Here is a 13,398-nt window from a genome sequence, read left to right on the forward strand (position 1 = left end):
GGGGGGGGAGCTGCAAAACTCCTCATCCGCAGCTCATGAGAGTGAGAGTTTATGTGTGTTTGTGAAGGACCGTGGTTTTTTGGAGCCCAGCAGTAAGGAAGACGCCCAGCGGCTGTGGGAACTGGAAAGGCAACGTGTGCAGGAAACATTAAGGAGGCAGAAACAGGAAATGCTGGAGGACAACAAGTGGCTGGAGAAAGAAGAGAAGCTTCTGGTTAGTCATCAATAGTGTCTCTCATCACAGTCATCCCAGCTAACAGGGAATCTTCCCTGATCTTTGGATAATTTTCTGGCAAGGTTCTCTCAAAGTTATGAGCAAACTTTGTTCCAGTAACATTAATAGAAAGTTATCTTATTCTTTAATATTTTTCTCAAAACGATAGCACAAAAACATAATTTATGGAATGTTTTTTTCTGTAACATTTTAGTTGGATGTTTGTCTAACATTTTTTAAATGTCAACTTGTTTTAGAAAATTCATAGAACATTCAAAAGTAACATTGCTCTGCCACTGAAACGACTTTCCTTTTTGGCTGACGTTTCCTTTCTGCATGGATTTCTGTGCTATATTTTGTCTTGTTTCTCTTGAAATATGTACATTATGAAAGTTAATTAGGTTAAACAATATTTCATGACTTTGGGGTCATATTCATGTTTGTCCGTTTCTCTTTCAGGATCCATTTGCCAATGATGACACAAAGGCTAAAGCGGTAATATACTAAATTTTTTAAGTCTCCGTCCCATCTTGACTGTTGTCTTCCACTGTTATACACTGTTAATATATTCTTCTCTATTTTAGATGTCAGAAAACGAGACAAGCCAAGGTCAGTTCATTTTAACACACACAGACTGTAGCTTTAAGCAGAGATAAAAGGAATATTTCACCCAAAATTCAGTCGTCATTAAAACGTGTGCTATTCTGAAGCCTTGAGTGATGAACAGCAAATTTAAGTTGTTTATATTAATAATCTTCCCCTCTGTTCAGGTTAAAAAAAATAGTATACAGATAACTTTTTTAGTATTTTAGTAATGTTTACATATTATTACAGCTTTTATTTTTATATTTTCATTTAAATATTGTGATTTTGGTTTTAGCATTTTTTATATTTCTATTTAGCTTTAATTTATTTTTCAGTTTTAGTAATTTTTTTACTTCAAATTAAACTTTAGGCAACAAAATCTTCTCACAGTCTTCTTGATGTTCTTCAAAATTTTCTCACAGTTTTAGAGTAAAACATGTTTTAAAAAACAACAAAAATGAGTACACCCTCAGTGAACATGTCAAAACTGTGTCCAAAGTGTCAATATTTTGTGTGAGCACCATTGTTATCTAGCACTGCCTTAATCCTCCTGGGAATGCAATTCACTAGAGTTGCACAGGTTGTTACTGGGATCCTCTTCCACTCCTCCATAATGACATCACGGAGCTGCTGGATGATAGACACATGGCGCTTCTCCACCTTCTGCTTGAGGATGCCCCACAGGTGCTCAATAGGGTTCAGGTTTGGAGACATACTTGGCCACTCCATCACCTTCAGCTTCCTCAGCAAGGCATTTGTCATCTTGGCGTTGTGTTAGGAGTCGTTCTCATTTTGGAAATGCCGTTCATGTTCTGCTTCAGAATGTCACAGCACATGCTGGTATCCATGTTTCCCTCAATGAAGCAGAGCTCCCCAGTACCAGCAGCACTCATGCAGCCCCAGACTATGATGCTACCACCACTATGCTTGACTGTAGGCAAGACACAATTTTCTTGGTTCTCCTCACCAGGGTGTCGCCACACATACTGGACACCATCTGAGCCAAACAAGTTTATCTTAGTCTCATCAAACCACAGGACATGATTCCAGTAATTCATGCTCTTGGACAGGTTGTCTTCAGCAAATTGTTTGTGGGCTTTCTTGTGAGCCAGCTTCAGAAGAGGCTTCTTTCTGGGACGACAGCAATGCAAACCAACTTGTTGCAGTGTGCGGCGTATGGTCTGAGCACTGACAAGCTGATCTTCCGCTTCTGCAACCTCTAAAGCAATGCTGGCAGCACTCATGCATCTGTTTTTTGAAGCCAGCTTCTGCACCTGTTGCACAGCACGAGGACTCAACTTCTTTGATTCAACTTCTTTGGCCTGTTCTGAGTGGAACCCATCTTGGAAAACCTCTGTATGACCCTAGCCACTGTACTGTAACTCATGGTGTTACAGATCTTCTTATAGCCTAGGCCATCTTTGTGGAGAGAAACAATTCTAATTCTCAAATCCTCAGAGAGTTCTTTGTCATGAGGTGCCATGTTGAACATCCAGTGATCAGTGTGAGAGAATTGTACTCAAAGCACCAAATTTTTACTGCTCTAATACAAGATGCACAAATTTGTATGGTCTTGTCAAACAGACAAAAACATGAACATGATGAATATGACATGAGGCTTTGCATGGTTAAATGACGTACAACTGTTATCACTTAGGGTGTACTCACTTTTGTTGCCAGCTATTTGGCAATAATGTCTGTATAATAAGTTATTTTCAGAGGACAGTAAATCTACACTGCTATACAAGCAGCACATTGACTACTCTAAAATATATACAAGTTTCATTTCTATTGTATTGTCCCTTGAGAAGATATACTAAAATGCTGAAATGTGAGGGGTGTACTCACTTTTGTGAGATACTGTGTGTGTGTGTGTGTGTGTGTATATATATATATATATATATATATATATATATATATATATATATATACATATATATATATACATATATACATATATACATATATATATATATATATATATATAAAATCTCATATGCCATTTCATATTTTAGTGCATTTTACAAAATACTATAGTTAAACCTTATTTTCACTTTTTTCTGCTTCAGAAATAATCTGTTTTCTTAAAAAGAGACCAAACTTAAGTCTGTTCTCCAAAGCATTCAAGATTTACAACAGTTTCCCCCAGTTTCATAGACATGGCTTAAAGGGTAGTTCACCCAAAAATGAAAATTATCCCATGATTTACTCACCCTCAAGCCATCCTAGTGTATATGACTATCTTCTTTTAGATGAACACAGTCAGAAATATATTTAAAAATATCCTTAGTCCTCCAAGGTTTATAATGGTTGTGAATGGGGGGCTGTGTTTTGAAGCCAAAAAGAATGCATCCATCCATAAAAAGTGTAATCCATATGGCTCCAGTGGGTTAATAAAGGCTTTCTGAAGCAAAGCAATTCATTTTTGTAAGAAAAATATCCATATTTAACACATTATAAATTCTAATACCTAGCTTCTGGCAGACAACCATACATAGAATGCGCAAGTCGATTTGCGGCGGAAGAGTATCCTCTGACCTGACATACAACGTAATGACGAACACGGAGGTGTAGAGGATAGAGCAAAACAAATTACCGGTCACAGATAATTTCTAAAGAGAAATGTCAGAGGATTTCGATATAAGAAAAGAGGAGCTTAAATTTGTTGCACAGCCCTGTTTTTTTTAACCACGAGAGGCGTCTAAGCTTACAATACTCCTACATCCTGCGACATACATCGTGTCAGAGGATTACTCATTTTACGCAAGACGACTTGTGCATTCTGCATATGGTCCTCCACCAGAAGTTAGTTATTTGAATTGAATTATGAAGTTTTAAATATGGATATTTTTCTTACAAAAATGCATCGCCTCGCTTCAGAATACTTTTATTAACCCACTGGAGTCGTATGAATTGATTTTTTTTTATGGATGGATGCATTATATTTGGCTTCAAAACACAGCCCCCCATTCACAAACATTATAAACCCTGGAGGACTAAAGATCTTTTTAAATATATCTCCGATTGTGTTCGTCTAAAAGAAGATATACACCTAGGATGGCATGAAGGTGAGTAAATCATTCATTTCATTTCTTGGTGAACTATCCCTTTAAGCTAGTCCTAGACTAAAATGCATGTTTGAGATGTTTTAACTGAAAGCAACTTGTACTGTCATATCTTAAATATGTCAGTGCCATTGTTTTGTCTCAAGATGCACACCAGTAATGTTTTTTCTAGTATACATTTATAAAAGCTACTTGAATATCCTAATTGAACTAGGGCCTAATCCTGACTAGGGCTAAGCCCTCTCTGTGAAACCGGGCCGTTAAGTTGGAAATTTCATTTTCAGGTCTGTGCTCAAAACGTGGTTAACAGGTCATAAATGGATCATACCTATTCCATAAACATAACTTAGTTCCATAAAATCCCCCAAAAATACAAAACATTAAATAAAAAACATGAAACCAGCACCAGAGGGTTAAAGGTATAGTAAACGATTTCTGAGAAACACTGTTGATATTTGAAATCAACCCAAACAAACAAACCCCTCCCTTCATTGCTCCACCTCCAAAAAGCATGATCAGGCAATGCAAGAGTGGATGATCTCTCTTTATCATAGCTGAAGTGAAGCAAAATTAAGCTTCACGAAAAATAATGCGAAGAGGCGAACGAATGAGAAGCAAAAACAAAAAGATGAACATACAGTCCACAAGATTATATAACAAGCAAGAGTTTGTTGTTAGTCAGCTCCAGACAAACAATGACACGCAAAACTGTCCTGTTGCTATAGCCAACATTACAACAGTATATCTCGGTTCTGTCAAACATAGCAAAACTAATGTTACTTCCATACGGAATAGAAACAACGCAACCTCTGCATCTGTTTTCAGGCCTTCCTGCTTGGGTCTCACCAGTGCTGGAAAGCTTTTCTAATGTTATTCCGGATCCTAACGCTCTTGCCAGATCATAACTCTCTTCTTTTTTCCAGTGATATTCCTCTGAGGTTTTCTCTTTTGTAAAGCCTCTCAGCCATCTCTCTTTTTACAGTCTTTCTTCAAATTTTTCTCTTGCTCACTCTCTCTCCTCCACGCCATTAGTGGACACGCCCCCTACTGCTGATTGGCTACACGTGTGTTGTGCTGCTTGGTTTGATTCACTTTCAACAACATTTTTTATAGAAATCAGTTACTGCACCTTTTAAACAACAGCAGTGTTTATATCTAGGTGGAGAATGGAGCATTTGTGTCATGTTTAAGCATAGGTGGATCTGGTGACTGGATCTAAAACTCTTGTATCTCCGGCGCTGTAAGTTACCGAAACCACATATGAAAACCCACAACACACGGTAGACATGCATTTGTGCAGTGCAGAGTGGCTCTCTCGCAGACCTGTAAATTTACGGGTGTGAATTCTCGTGCTCCACGCCCCAAGAGCTCGCGCTTGCCTTAAACAACATAAAAAAAGTTCACACTGCTAATATAACCCTCAAAATGGATCTTTACAAAGTGTTCGTCATGCAGCATGTCTAATCGCACAAGTACAGTGTTTATTTTGATGTTTACATTTGATTCTGAATGAGTTTGAGGCTATGCTCCGTGGCTAACGGATAATGCTACACTGTTGGAGAGATTTATAAAGAATGAAGTTGTGTTTATGAATTATACAGACTGCGAGTGTTTAATAATGAAAATAACGACGGCTCTTGTCTCCGTGAATACAGTAAGAAACGATGGTAACTTTAACCACATTTAACAGTACATTAGCAACATGGTAACGAAACATTTAGAAAGACAATTTACAAATATCACTAAAAATATCATGTTATCATAAATCATGTCAGTTATTATTGCTCCATCTGCCATTTTTTGCTATTGTCCTTGCTTGCTTACCTTCTGATGATTCAGCTGTGCACATCCAGACATTAATACTGGCTGCCCTTGTGTAATGCCTCGATCATGGGCTGGCATATGCAAATACTGGGGACGTACATATTAATGATCCTGACTGTTTCGTAACAGTCAGTGTTATGTTGAGATTCGCCTGTTCTTCGAAGGTCTTTTAAACAAATGAGATTTATATAAGGAGGAGGAAACAATGGAGTTTGAGACTCATTGTATGTCATTTCCATGTACTGAACACTTGTTATTTTACTATGCCGAGGTAAATTCAATTTTTGAATCTAGGGCACCTTTAAGGACTCAAATACAGGACTGACAAACATATTCTGCTGCAGTGTGAATGTGGTCTCTTTCAGTTAGTTGCCAAGGCAATATTTGTAATTTGTGTTTTTCATGTAATATTGATATTTCATATCAATTTGATATTTCAGCTTTATTACAAAATTATACACAAATCATTTTGAATAGTTTTAGCTTCGGTTTTAGGTTCCAATGACAACACTGTTGTTGATGCACCACTGGTTTGACATGATTAAATATTCCTGATCCATTTCTTTTAATAACTATTATTTCAGTAGTTAATACTTATATTGTCACAATTTTAATGATTTTTTATAGGATCCATAGTAAAGCTTCTTCTATGTTGTCACACTCTTTTTGTCTGTGTTTTGCTCTCAGCTCAATCCCAGGGTCCCCCAGAGAAGCCCCCACGGGTGTCCGCTCAGGTAATTGCTGTCTTAATGCAGTTAGGGACAGAGTGAAGGGCAGCAGAGACTTCTGATCTCTTTTTGAAGCTGCTGAATAAAGGTGTCAGCCGTTCTTTGGAAGTTTCTAGACGGGCAGATGGCAGCAATCAAAGCGGCGGGTTTTACTGGGTGCTCTGTGACTAAAACCTGATGAGCTTTGGGCCTTTTGAGCTCACCTTGATAATGGGTCAGTAGATAGAGGATGAAGGACAATTCCCTCCCCACATATCTGTAAACTTCAGCTTTGGTGAAGTTGAAATGAAACCACCTGTCTTTGAGCTATGCAGTAGCTTTGGTCAGCACCACCAAACGAGTAAAGTAATAAATAAAATAGAAAGACTGATAACTTTTTTAAGAAGTGAAACGTACATGTTTCTGGTTTATTATAGGAACTAAAACCATAAAAAAAAGCATTTTTGTTTCTTTAAGTAAACATTAATTTAAATAAAATATATAATATATTGTTTTAAAAAACAAACATTTTATTTCACCTAGTTGCTAACATTTTTCATTTTTAATTGTTTAAATGTAAAAAAAAAATAAAATAAATAAAACTGAAAAAATAAATAATTAATAATTAAAAATTACTCAAATTAAAGCCCTTTTTAGATTGGACAGATTTCTAGCTTTCCCTTCTGAATCTGCCAAGTCTGTGTTTTTCATGGTTTAAATCACAATGCAATAATTTTATCTGATAAAATCCATGCATTAACATTATTTGCAATGATTTGATGCTTGTATTAACACTGATTGATTTTGACTGTCATAGCCGGCGCCCACAGCAGAACTGGATCGCACAGATGACATGGTCTACCATAATGTCATGGAGATGGTGAAGGTTGTAGTACAGCTGAAGAACGATGTCAACACGTTACCAGCCTCAGAGTACGTCAATGTGGTGAAGGTAAGTCAACTTTGAACATTTAATTTCTGGTCATTTATGCTTGATGCTTAATGTTTGGAGTCGTGTTTCTGTGTTTGATGAGGTCATTATTGTCTTATTTGGCAGTCGGTAGGAATGACGTTGCGCAGTCTGATCCGCAGTGTGGATGACATCCTCCCGTCTTTACATGAATCCATCAGAACGGAGGTAAAAGATTTAAAAAATCTTTAGAGTGTCTATTTACACTAAGTGCAAATGGCTGCCCTTATTGGCAAATGCTATTTACACTAGCTCTACCCACCAATGTCTGGTTCGGACACTCAAGTTTTAAAAAAGACGCATGGAATTCAATATCTTCAGTGGCACAGCAGTAGCAAATAAGGCTTGCAGACTTGGCTTTTAACGCGATCGACAATGGTTCGAATCCGCCTTTTGCCAAGCTTACATTTGTTTTCGATGAAAATGAAAATAATGTTCTAAAAGTGGAAATAAACTGCGAGCGAGTGTTTAATAATATTAAGTGTTTACTGGGTAGGGTTAGGGGAAGGTGTAGGGACGGTTTTTATTCTCCCAGTAAGGCAGCATCCATTTAATAATTTAAATAAAAATAATCATTTACACACTATGATATTATTGCATCCTGTTAATGTACAAAAATAATGAGGTATCTGCCAATATAAAGTATAGATAGCATCTAATTACTATTTACTCTTATTGCAAAGAGCTGATACTTTTACATGGTGTAAATAGAATCACTATGTTCATCTAGTGTAAATAGCATATCACTGAGAAAATGCTGCTATTGTCACTTAGTGTGAATGGAATATATTGATATTTTTACTTAGTGTAAATAGCATCTACAGCTATTTTTACTTAGTGTAAGTAGCATATATCGCTAAGAAAATATGCTATTTTCACTTAGTGTAAATAGCATCTATCACTATTTGCACTTAGTGCAAATAGCTTCTGCCTTAAAAAAATATATCCATAGTGATATCCCAGCTAATAGAAAACATTCTCAGAACGTTCTGGATAGATAGGTTCTCTCAAAGATATGAACAAACATTTTTCCAGAGCCATTAATAGAACGCTTAGCTAGAGTTATCTGGTCCTTGATATTGTTCTAAAAATGCTAGCACAAAAATATTAATATACTTTGTTCATGGAATGTTTTTTTTTCTGAAACCTTTTAGTTTTGGAACATTCACAAGTAACGTTATTATAATTTTTTATAAAATGATAAAATGGAATGTTTCCTTAAAGGGGCTTTATGTAAGAATTTTCATATATTAATTGCTTTTTTTATTGCCCATGTGTGAACAGCTTGAAACGAAACTTAAAAAACGAGACCTTCCCGACTTAGATTGTCTATGAAAGCCTATAGACTGTATTTTGTGTAAAGGATTTGGGCCGGTTTCACCAGGAAAATCAAAACGATGTGTCATTTATAAATGCTCCGGGAACTTCTCTTCTCTTTTTCGTTCAATGACACATGAAATGAATGCTTATACAATGTTCAGGATAATACCAGAATAGCCATTATGTATTGTAATGTCAATGTGTCATGCAAAGAAAAGCGATTAATTCAACCTACAGTCTCACATAGCCAGATCTTTAGTCTCAAATATACTTTATAATCAAACTATCATAACAGTCATAGGCATAATTTGCGGGTGGGACGGGTGGGACATGTCCCCAACACTTTTTGAAACATCTTGTGGTACGGATGTATCTAATACGAAAGAAACATCTCTAGTTGATTAGCCGTTAGATGTGTTGTTTTTGAAACCATGTTGAGCACTCATTGCCACTGTTATCAGTGGCACAACAGTGTTCTCTTGGCGCTCATGCACACTGCGCAATCTTCACATGGACAAGTGTGAAATTACAAAACAAAATGCACATAAACGTGTACCTGCTCTTGATATACAGTCACTGATGAACATCTTTGTTTTTAATGACAAAAAAATAAAAATAAATACACAAGGGTGGATTAGAACCCCCGAACCTCTACATTCCGATTGGTTGCCGCTGAACCGTGTCATAGCTCATTACCATAAAGTCGACCTGACTTCAACTCTCCTTGACGCTTTCATCATCCAAGACGCGCAGCGCCGCGCCGCTCTATGCTAATTTCAACAAACAGACTTTATTCAATTATCTGGACTACGAAATTTTGGGAGATTATTTTTTAAAGGTATTTAAATGGCTATTAAATTTGACATGGTTTTACTAAATTAGCTGGAAATGAACTTCTCAACTCTCGTCACTTATGAGCATTTCCTGGTATCCCCTGAAACACCACTATCTCTGCTCTCCAAATATGGTGTATAGAACCAATCAAAACACACTGACATAAACGCAGATTTTTATCAATGGGAAGCCCCGTTTCGACTGACAGGCACGTGATTGGTCCAGCCATCCTTCTGTCAGACTATCACGCGCTGGTATCTCCGTTATGAATAGAGTACCCAAGGGATGACATGTTTTTGTTGGCCAACCCGGAAGTTAGCGGCACACGGGTTCCCTCGATCGAAAGCCTTTGCATTTTTCCCATAGACTTTTGGAAAATCGCAGAAAATAAGCTCTGTGTTTAACAAAGGGTTATGACACTTACACGTTTTGTCTGTCAACAAAATCTTTACAAGTTAACACAACATTTATAGATTTTGAAGCCTAAATAAAGTCGTCAGATATAAAAGGCTACCAGTAGGCTATAAACGGACTACAGCACACCATGGTCGCGGATCAACGTCACCACCACCAAGCTTCCTCAAACTTTATTTAGAAAACAACTTTATTTAAAAACATGCTCGCTGATTATGATCTGCGCTGTTATTAATACTTATCCACTTTTTCATGAGAAATGCTGTCCAAATGTCCTGTTTGTCATGATGACGTCTAAAGTCCCCGCCAAAGGAAGTAGTTCCTTTTAACAATTTGTTAGCAACCACCGATTTTAAGACACAGTAAAAGTTTAAAAATTCACAAGTGGGTTATAACTGGTGTGTTTTATGTCATAGATCAAAACGTGAAAGTATTTAGAGGCTTTGTTAACCACAGACCTTATTTCAGGCGATTTAGCAAAAACCCATTAAAAAAACCCATAGACTTTACGGCGTTGGAACCGGAAGTCCTAAAATGCTATCTCGCTTCCGGGTTTTGCCTACAAAAATGCGTCATCCCTGAGGCACTCTATTTGTTAAAGGTGCCCTCAAATGAAAAATTGAATTTATTTTGGCATAGTCAAATAACAAGAGTTCAGTACATGGAAATGACATAAAGTGAATCTCAGACTCCATTGTTTCCTCCTTCTTATATAATTCTCATTTGTTTAAAAGACCTCCGAAGAACAGGTGAATCTCAACATTGTTACGTAACAGTCGGGGTGTACGCTCCCAATATTTGCATATGCCAGCCCTTGATCCCAACATTATGAAAGGCATTAGACAAGGGCAGCCAGTAACGTCTGGATCTGCACAGCTGAATCATCAGACTAGGTAAGCAAGCAAGAACAATAGCGAAAAATGGCAGATGGAGCAATAATAACTGACATGATCCATGATATCATGATATTTTTAGTGATATTTGTAAATTATTTTTCTAAATGTTTCGTTAGCATGTTGCTAATGTACTGTTAAATGTGGTTAAAGTTACCATTGTTTCATACTGTATTCACGGAGACAAGACTGTCGCTATTTTCATTATTAAACACTCGCAGTCTATATAATTCATAAACAACTTCATTCTTTATAAATCTCTCCAACAGTGTAGCATTAGCCATTAGCCATTAGCCATGGAGCACAGCCAAACTCATTCAGAATCAAATGTAAACAATATAACAGTATACAAATTCAAATTCAAAATTGCCTTATTGGCATGACTGTAAATCATACAATATTGCCAAAGCATACATAAAACAATAATAAAAACATCTGTATAATAGAAGAAAATAATATCAAATATTATAATGCTATCAAATATTACAGCATAACTTAAACTTAAATTAACAGTGTAACACAATAGAACATGTCTGAACATTTGGTACCACAGTGGTTAAACAATTATATACACACACATGTACGGAGGGTCACTGTGGTGGACGGTAGGGAAACACTCTGAGGTCAGACACACACATTACACACATTCACCTGCTGTCTCTCAGGCTGTGGCACATCCACACGTATCTCGCAGCCAGTGCTGCTGTCGGTCCCTCTCCTAATATTAACTTTATTTGCTCTACTTCACTCATGGTTGTAAAGTTCTTCATTACGTTACTAAATTTGATGAAGTAGAGATCTCTAATTGATATGTATTTTTAACAGTGAAGGAGGAAGTCTCTCCTGTCCTGCAGTGAACACACACCCTTTGCTCTCTGGGTAGCCAGCTCTTTCTGTGTCTGCCGGTCTCGATGGCTAGACTGTGCTCACTGAGCCTGTACTTGGTCAGGATTCGTCTCTGCTTTGTGTCTTTGACACTTCGGAGATATTCTTCTAATTCATAATTTGATTTTAGAGTTCGATAGAATTGTAATTTACTTTGTGTTTTAGTTTCCTCATCCCAATGTTCCAGATATGTGTTTTTAGATTGTTTGAAAATTTGGTTTATTTTGATGTTTGGAGAAGCAGTGCTGGTCTGAGACTGGTTAGTGTTAGTAGAGTTAGTCAGGTTAGTAAGTCTCAGGACCAGCTGACTGAGGGAGCTCTCTTCGGGGTTCAGTTCTTGGGTTTGTAATGCTTTAAAATGTAGCGATTCTGTGGGACTTGATTTTAGATGTATCCAGAATTTGAGGGATCTTTTTTGCATATTAATAATCACATATCACATATTAATAATTGGACTCAGGCTACAGCCCTGCCGCACTCCTGTCTTCTGGGTGAAGAATTCTGTATGTTTGTTGCCAATTCGTGTTGCACATTTGTTGTTCGAATACATTGATTTAATAATGTTGTAAGCTTTACCCCCTGCACCGCTTATACAATACTCACATAATCCGACGCATACATGACGAACACTTTGTAAAGATCCAAGCGCGAGCTCCGTGGCTGTGGAGCACGAGAATTAAAGGGCCAGTAGCCCTGAACGGCTCACTTATAATGCCCCAAAATAGGCAGTTAAAAAAATGAATAAAAAAAATCTATGGGGTATTTTGAGCTGAAACTTCACAGACACATTCAGGGGACACCTTAGACTTATATTACATCTTTTTAAAAAAAAATTGTGTATTTATTGTCTTGAAAAGTGTTTATTTGGATGTTAAAGCCATGGTTAGTGATCTCTAGAAGACATGCCGTTAGTTCCTAGTTCCTTTTCTTCTTTATATGAATTTGTGGCCTAAAGGTGCACAGAGCGCCCTCCGGCTGCAAGTATGAATTAAAAACACAGTATCTAGCACTCATAGTGATGACAATAAATATTACTTCTTAGTATAGAAAATTGACATAAATATATAAAAATCCATCAATATTTCTCCAAATGTGCATTCTTTTAAGCTAAAAGCCTATATGAAATGCCATAGAGGTAACATAATTGTTCAGACACTTTGCATCACAGAAATACAATATATTTTAAAGAATATAATAGAATACCATTATTTTAAATTGTAATAATATTTCACAGTATTGCTGTTTATGATGAGCTGAGACATTATTACAGGTTTTTTTTTTCACAGCCTACCTGACTGAAAGGCCTCATTAATATGCAAGTCATTTCAGGTCATTATTATGTGATTCTTTTGTATTCTCAGGTGTAAATGGCCCATTATTCATGATCATTCACGCCTCCACGCATACTGTGTTTCTTGACAAAAAGTGTGTTACAAAAACTAAATCAATATATTGTTTTATATGGAGTGTCACAGACACGCCAGGCTCCACCTCACCACAGTACCCACGCACTCAATCTCCAGCTTATTAATCACCGCCACCTGCACCTCATTCACTCTGCAATCACCAGCACTACAAAGCCACCACTCTCACACACACTCACTGTCCGGTCTCGTTTGCACTACTCCATGTATATGCTTACCTTAAGGACTCCCCATCGACATACTTACCTGCTCCAGCGATCTCC

General features: G+C 37.1%; 1 protein-coding gene across 12 annotated transcripts in view; it reads left to right on the forward strand.

The window, feature by feature from the left end:
- The window catches only part of ptk2ba (protein tyrosine kinase 2 beta, a), a 50,297-nt gene that overhangs the window by 29,879 nt on the left and 7,020 nt on the right, over window positions 1-13,398 (forward strand). For all 12 annotated transcript variants that reach the window (XM_067367672.1, XM_067367671.1, XM_067367670.1 and 9 more), the window contains 6 exons: window positions 68-214; window positions 674-709; window positions 799-823; window positions 6,376-6,422; window positions 7,213-7,347; window positions 7,453-7,533. In XM_067367672.1, the coding sequence (XP_067223773.1) occupies window positions 68-214; window positions 674-709; window positions 799-823; window positions 6,376-6,422; window positions 7,213-7,347; window positions 7,453-7,533 (471 nt within the window). The remainder of the gene's footprint in view (window positions 1-67; window positions 215-673; window positions 710-798; window positions 824-6,375; window positions 6,423-7,212; window positions 7,348-7,452; window positions 7,534-13,398) is intronic.

This window comes from Chanodichthys erythropterus, chromosome 18 (genome assembly GCF_024489055.1).
Source record: "Chanodichthys erythropterus isolate Z2021 chromosome 18, ASM2448905v1, whole genome shotgun sequence".
In the NCBI taxonomy this organism is placed as follows: Eukaryota; Metazoa; Chordata; class Actinopteri; order Cypriniformes; family Xenocyprididae; genus Chanodichthys; species Chanodichthys erythropterus.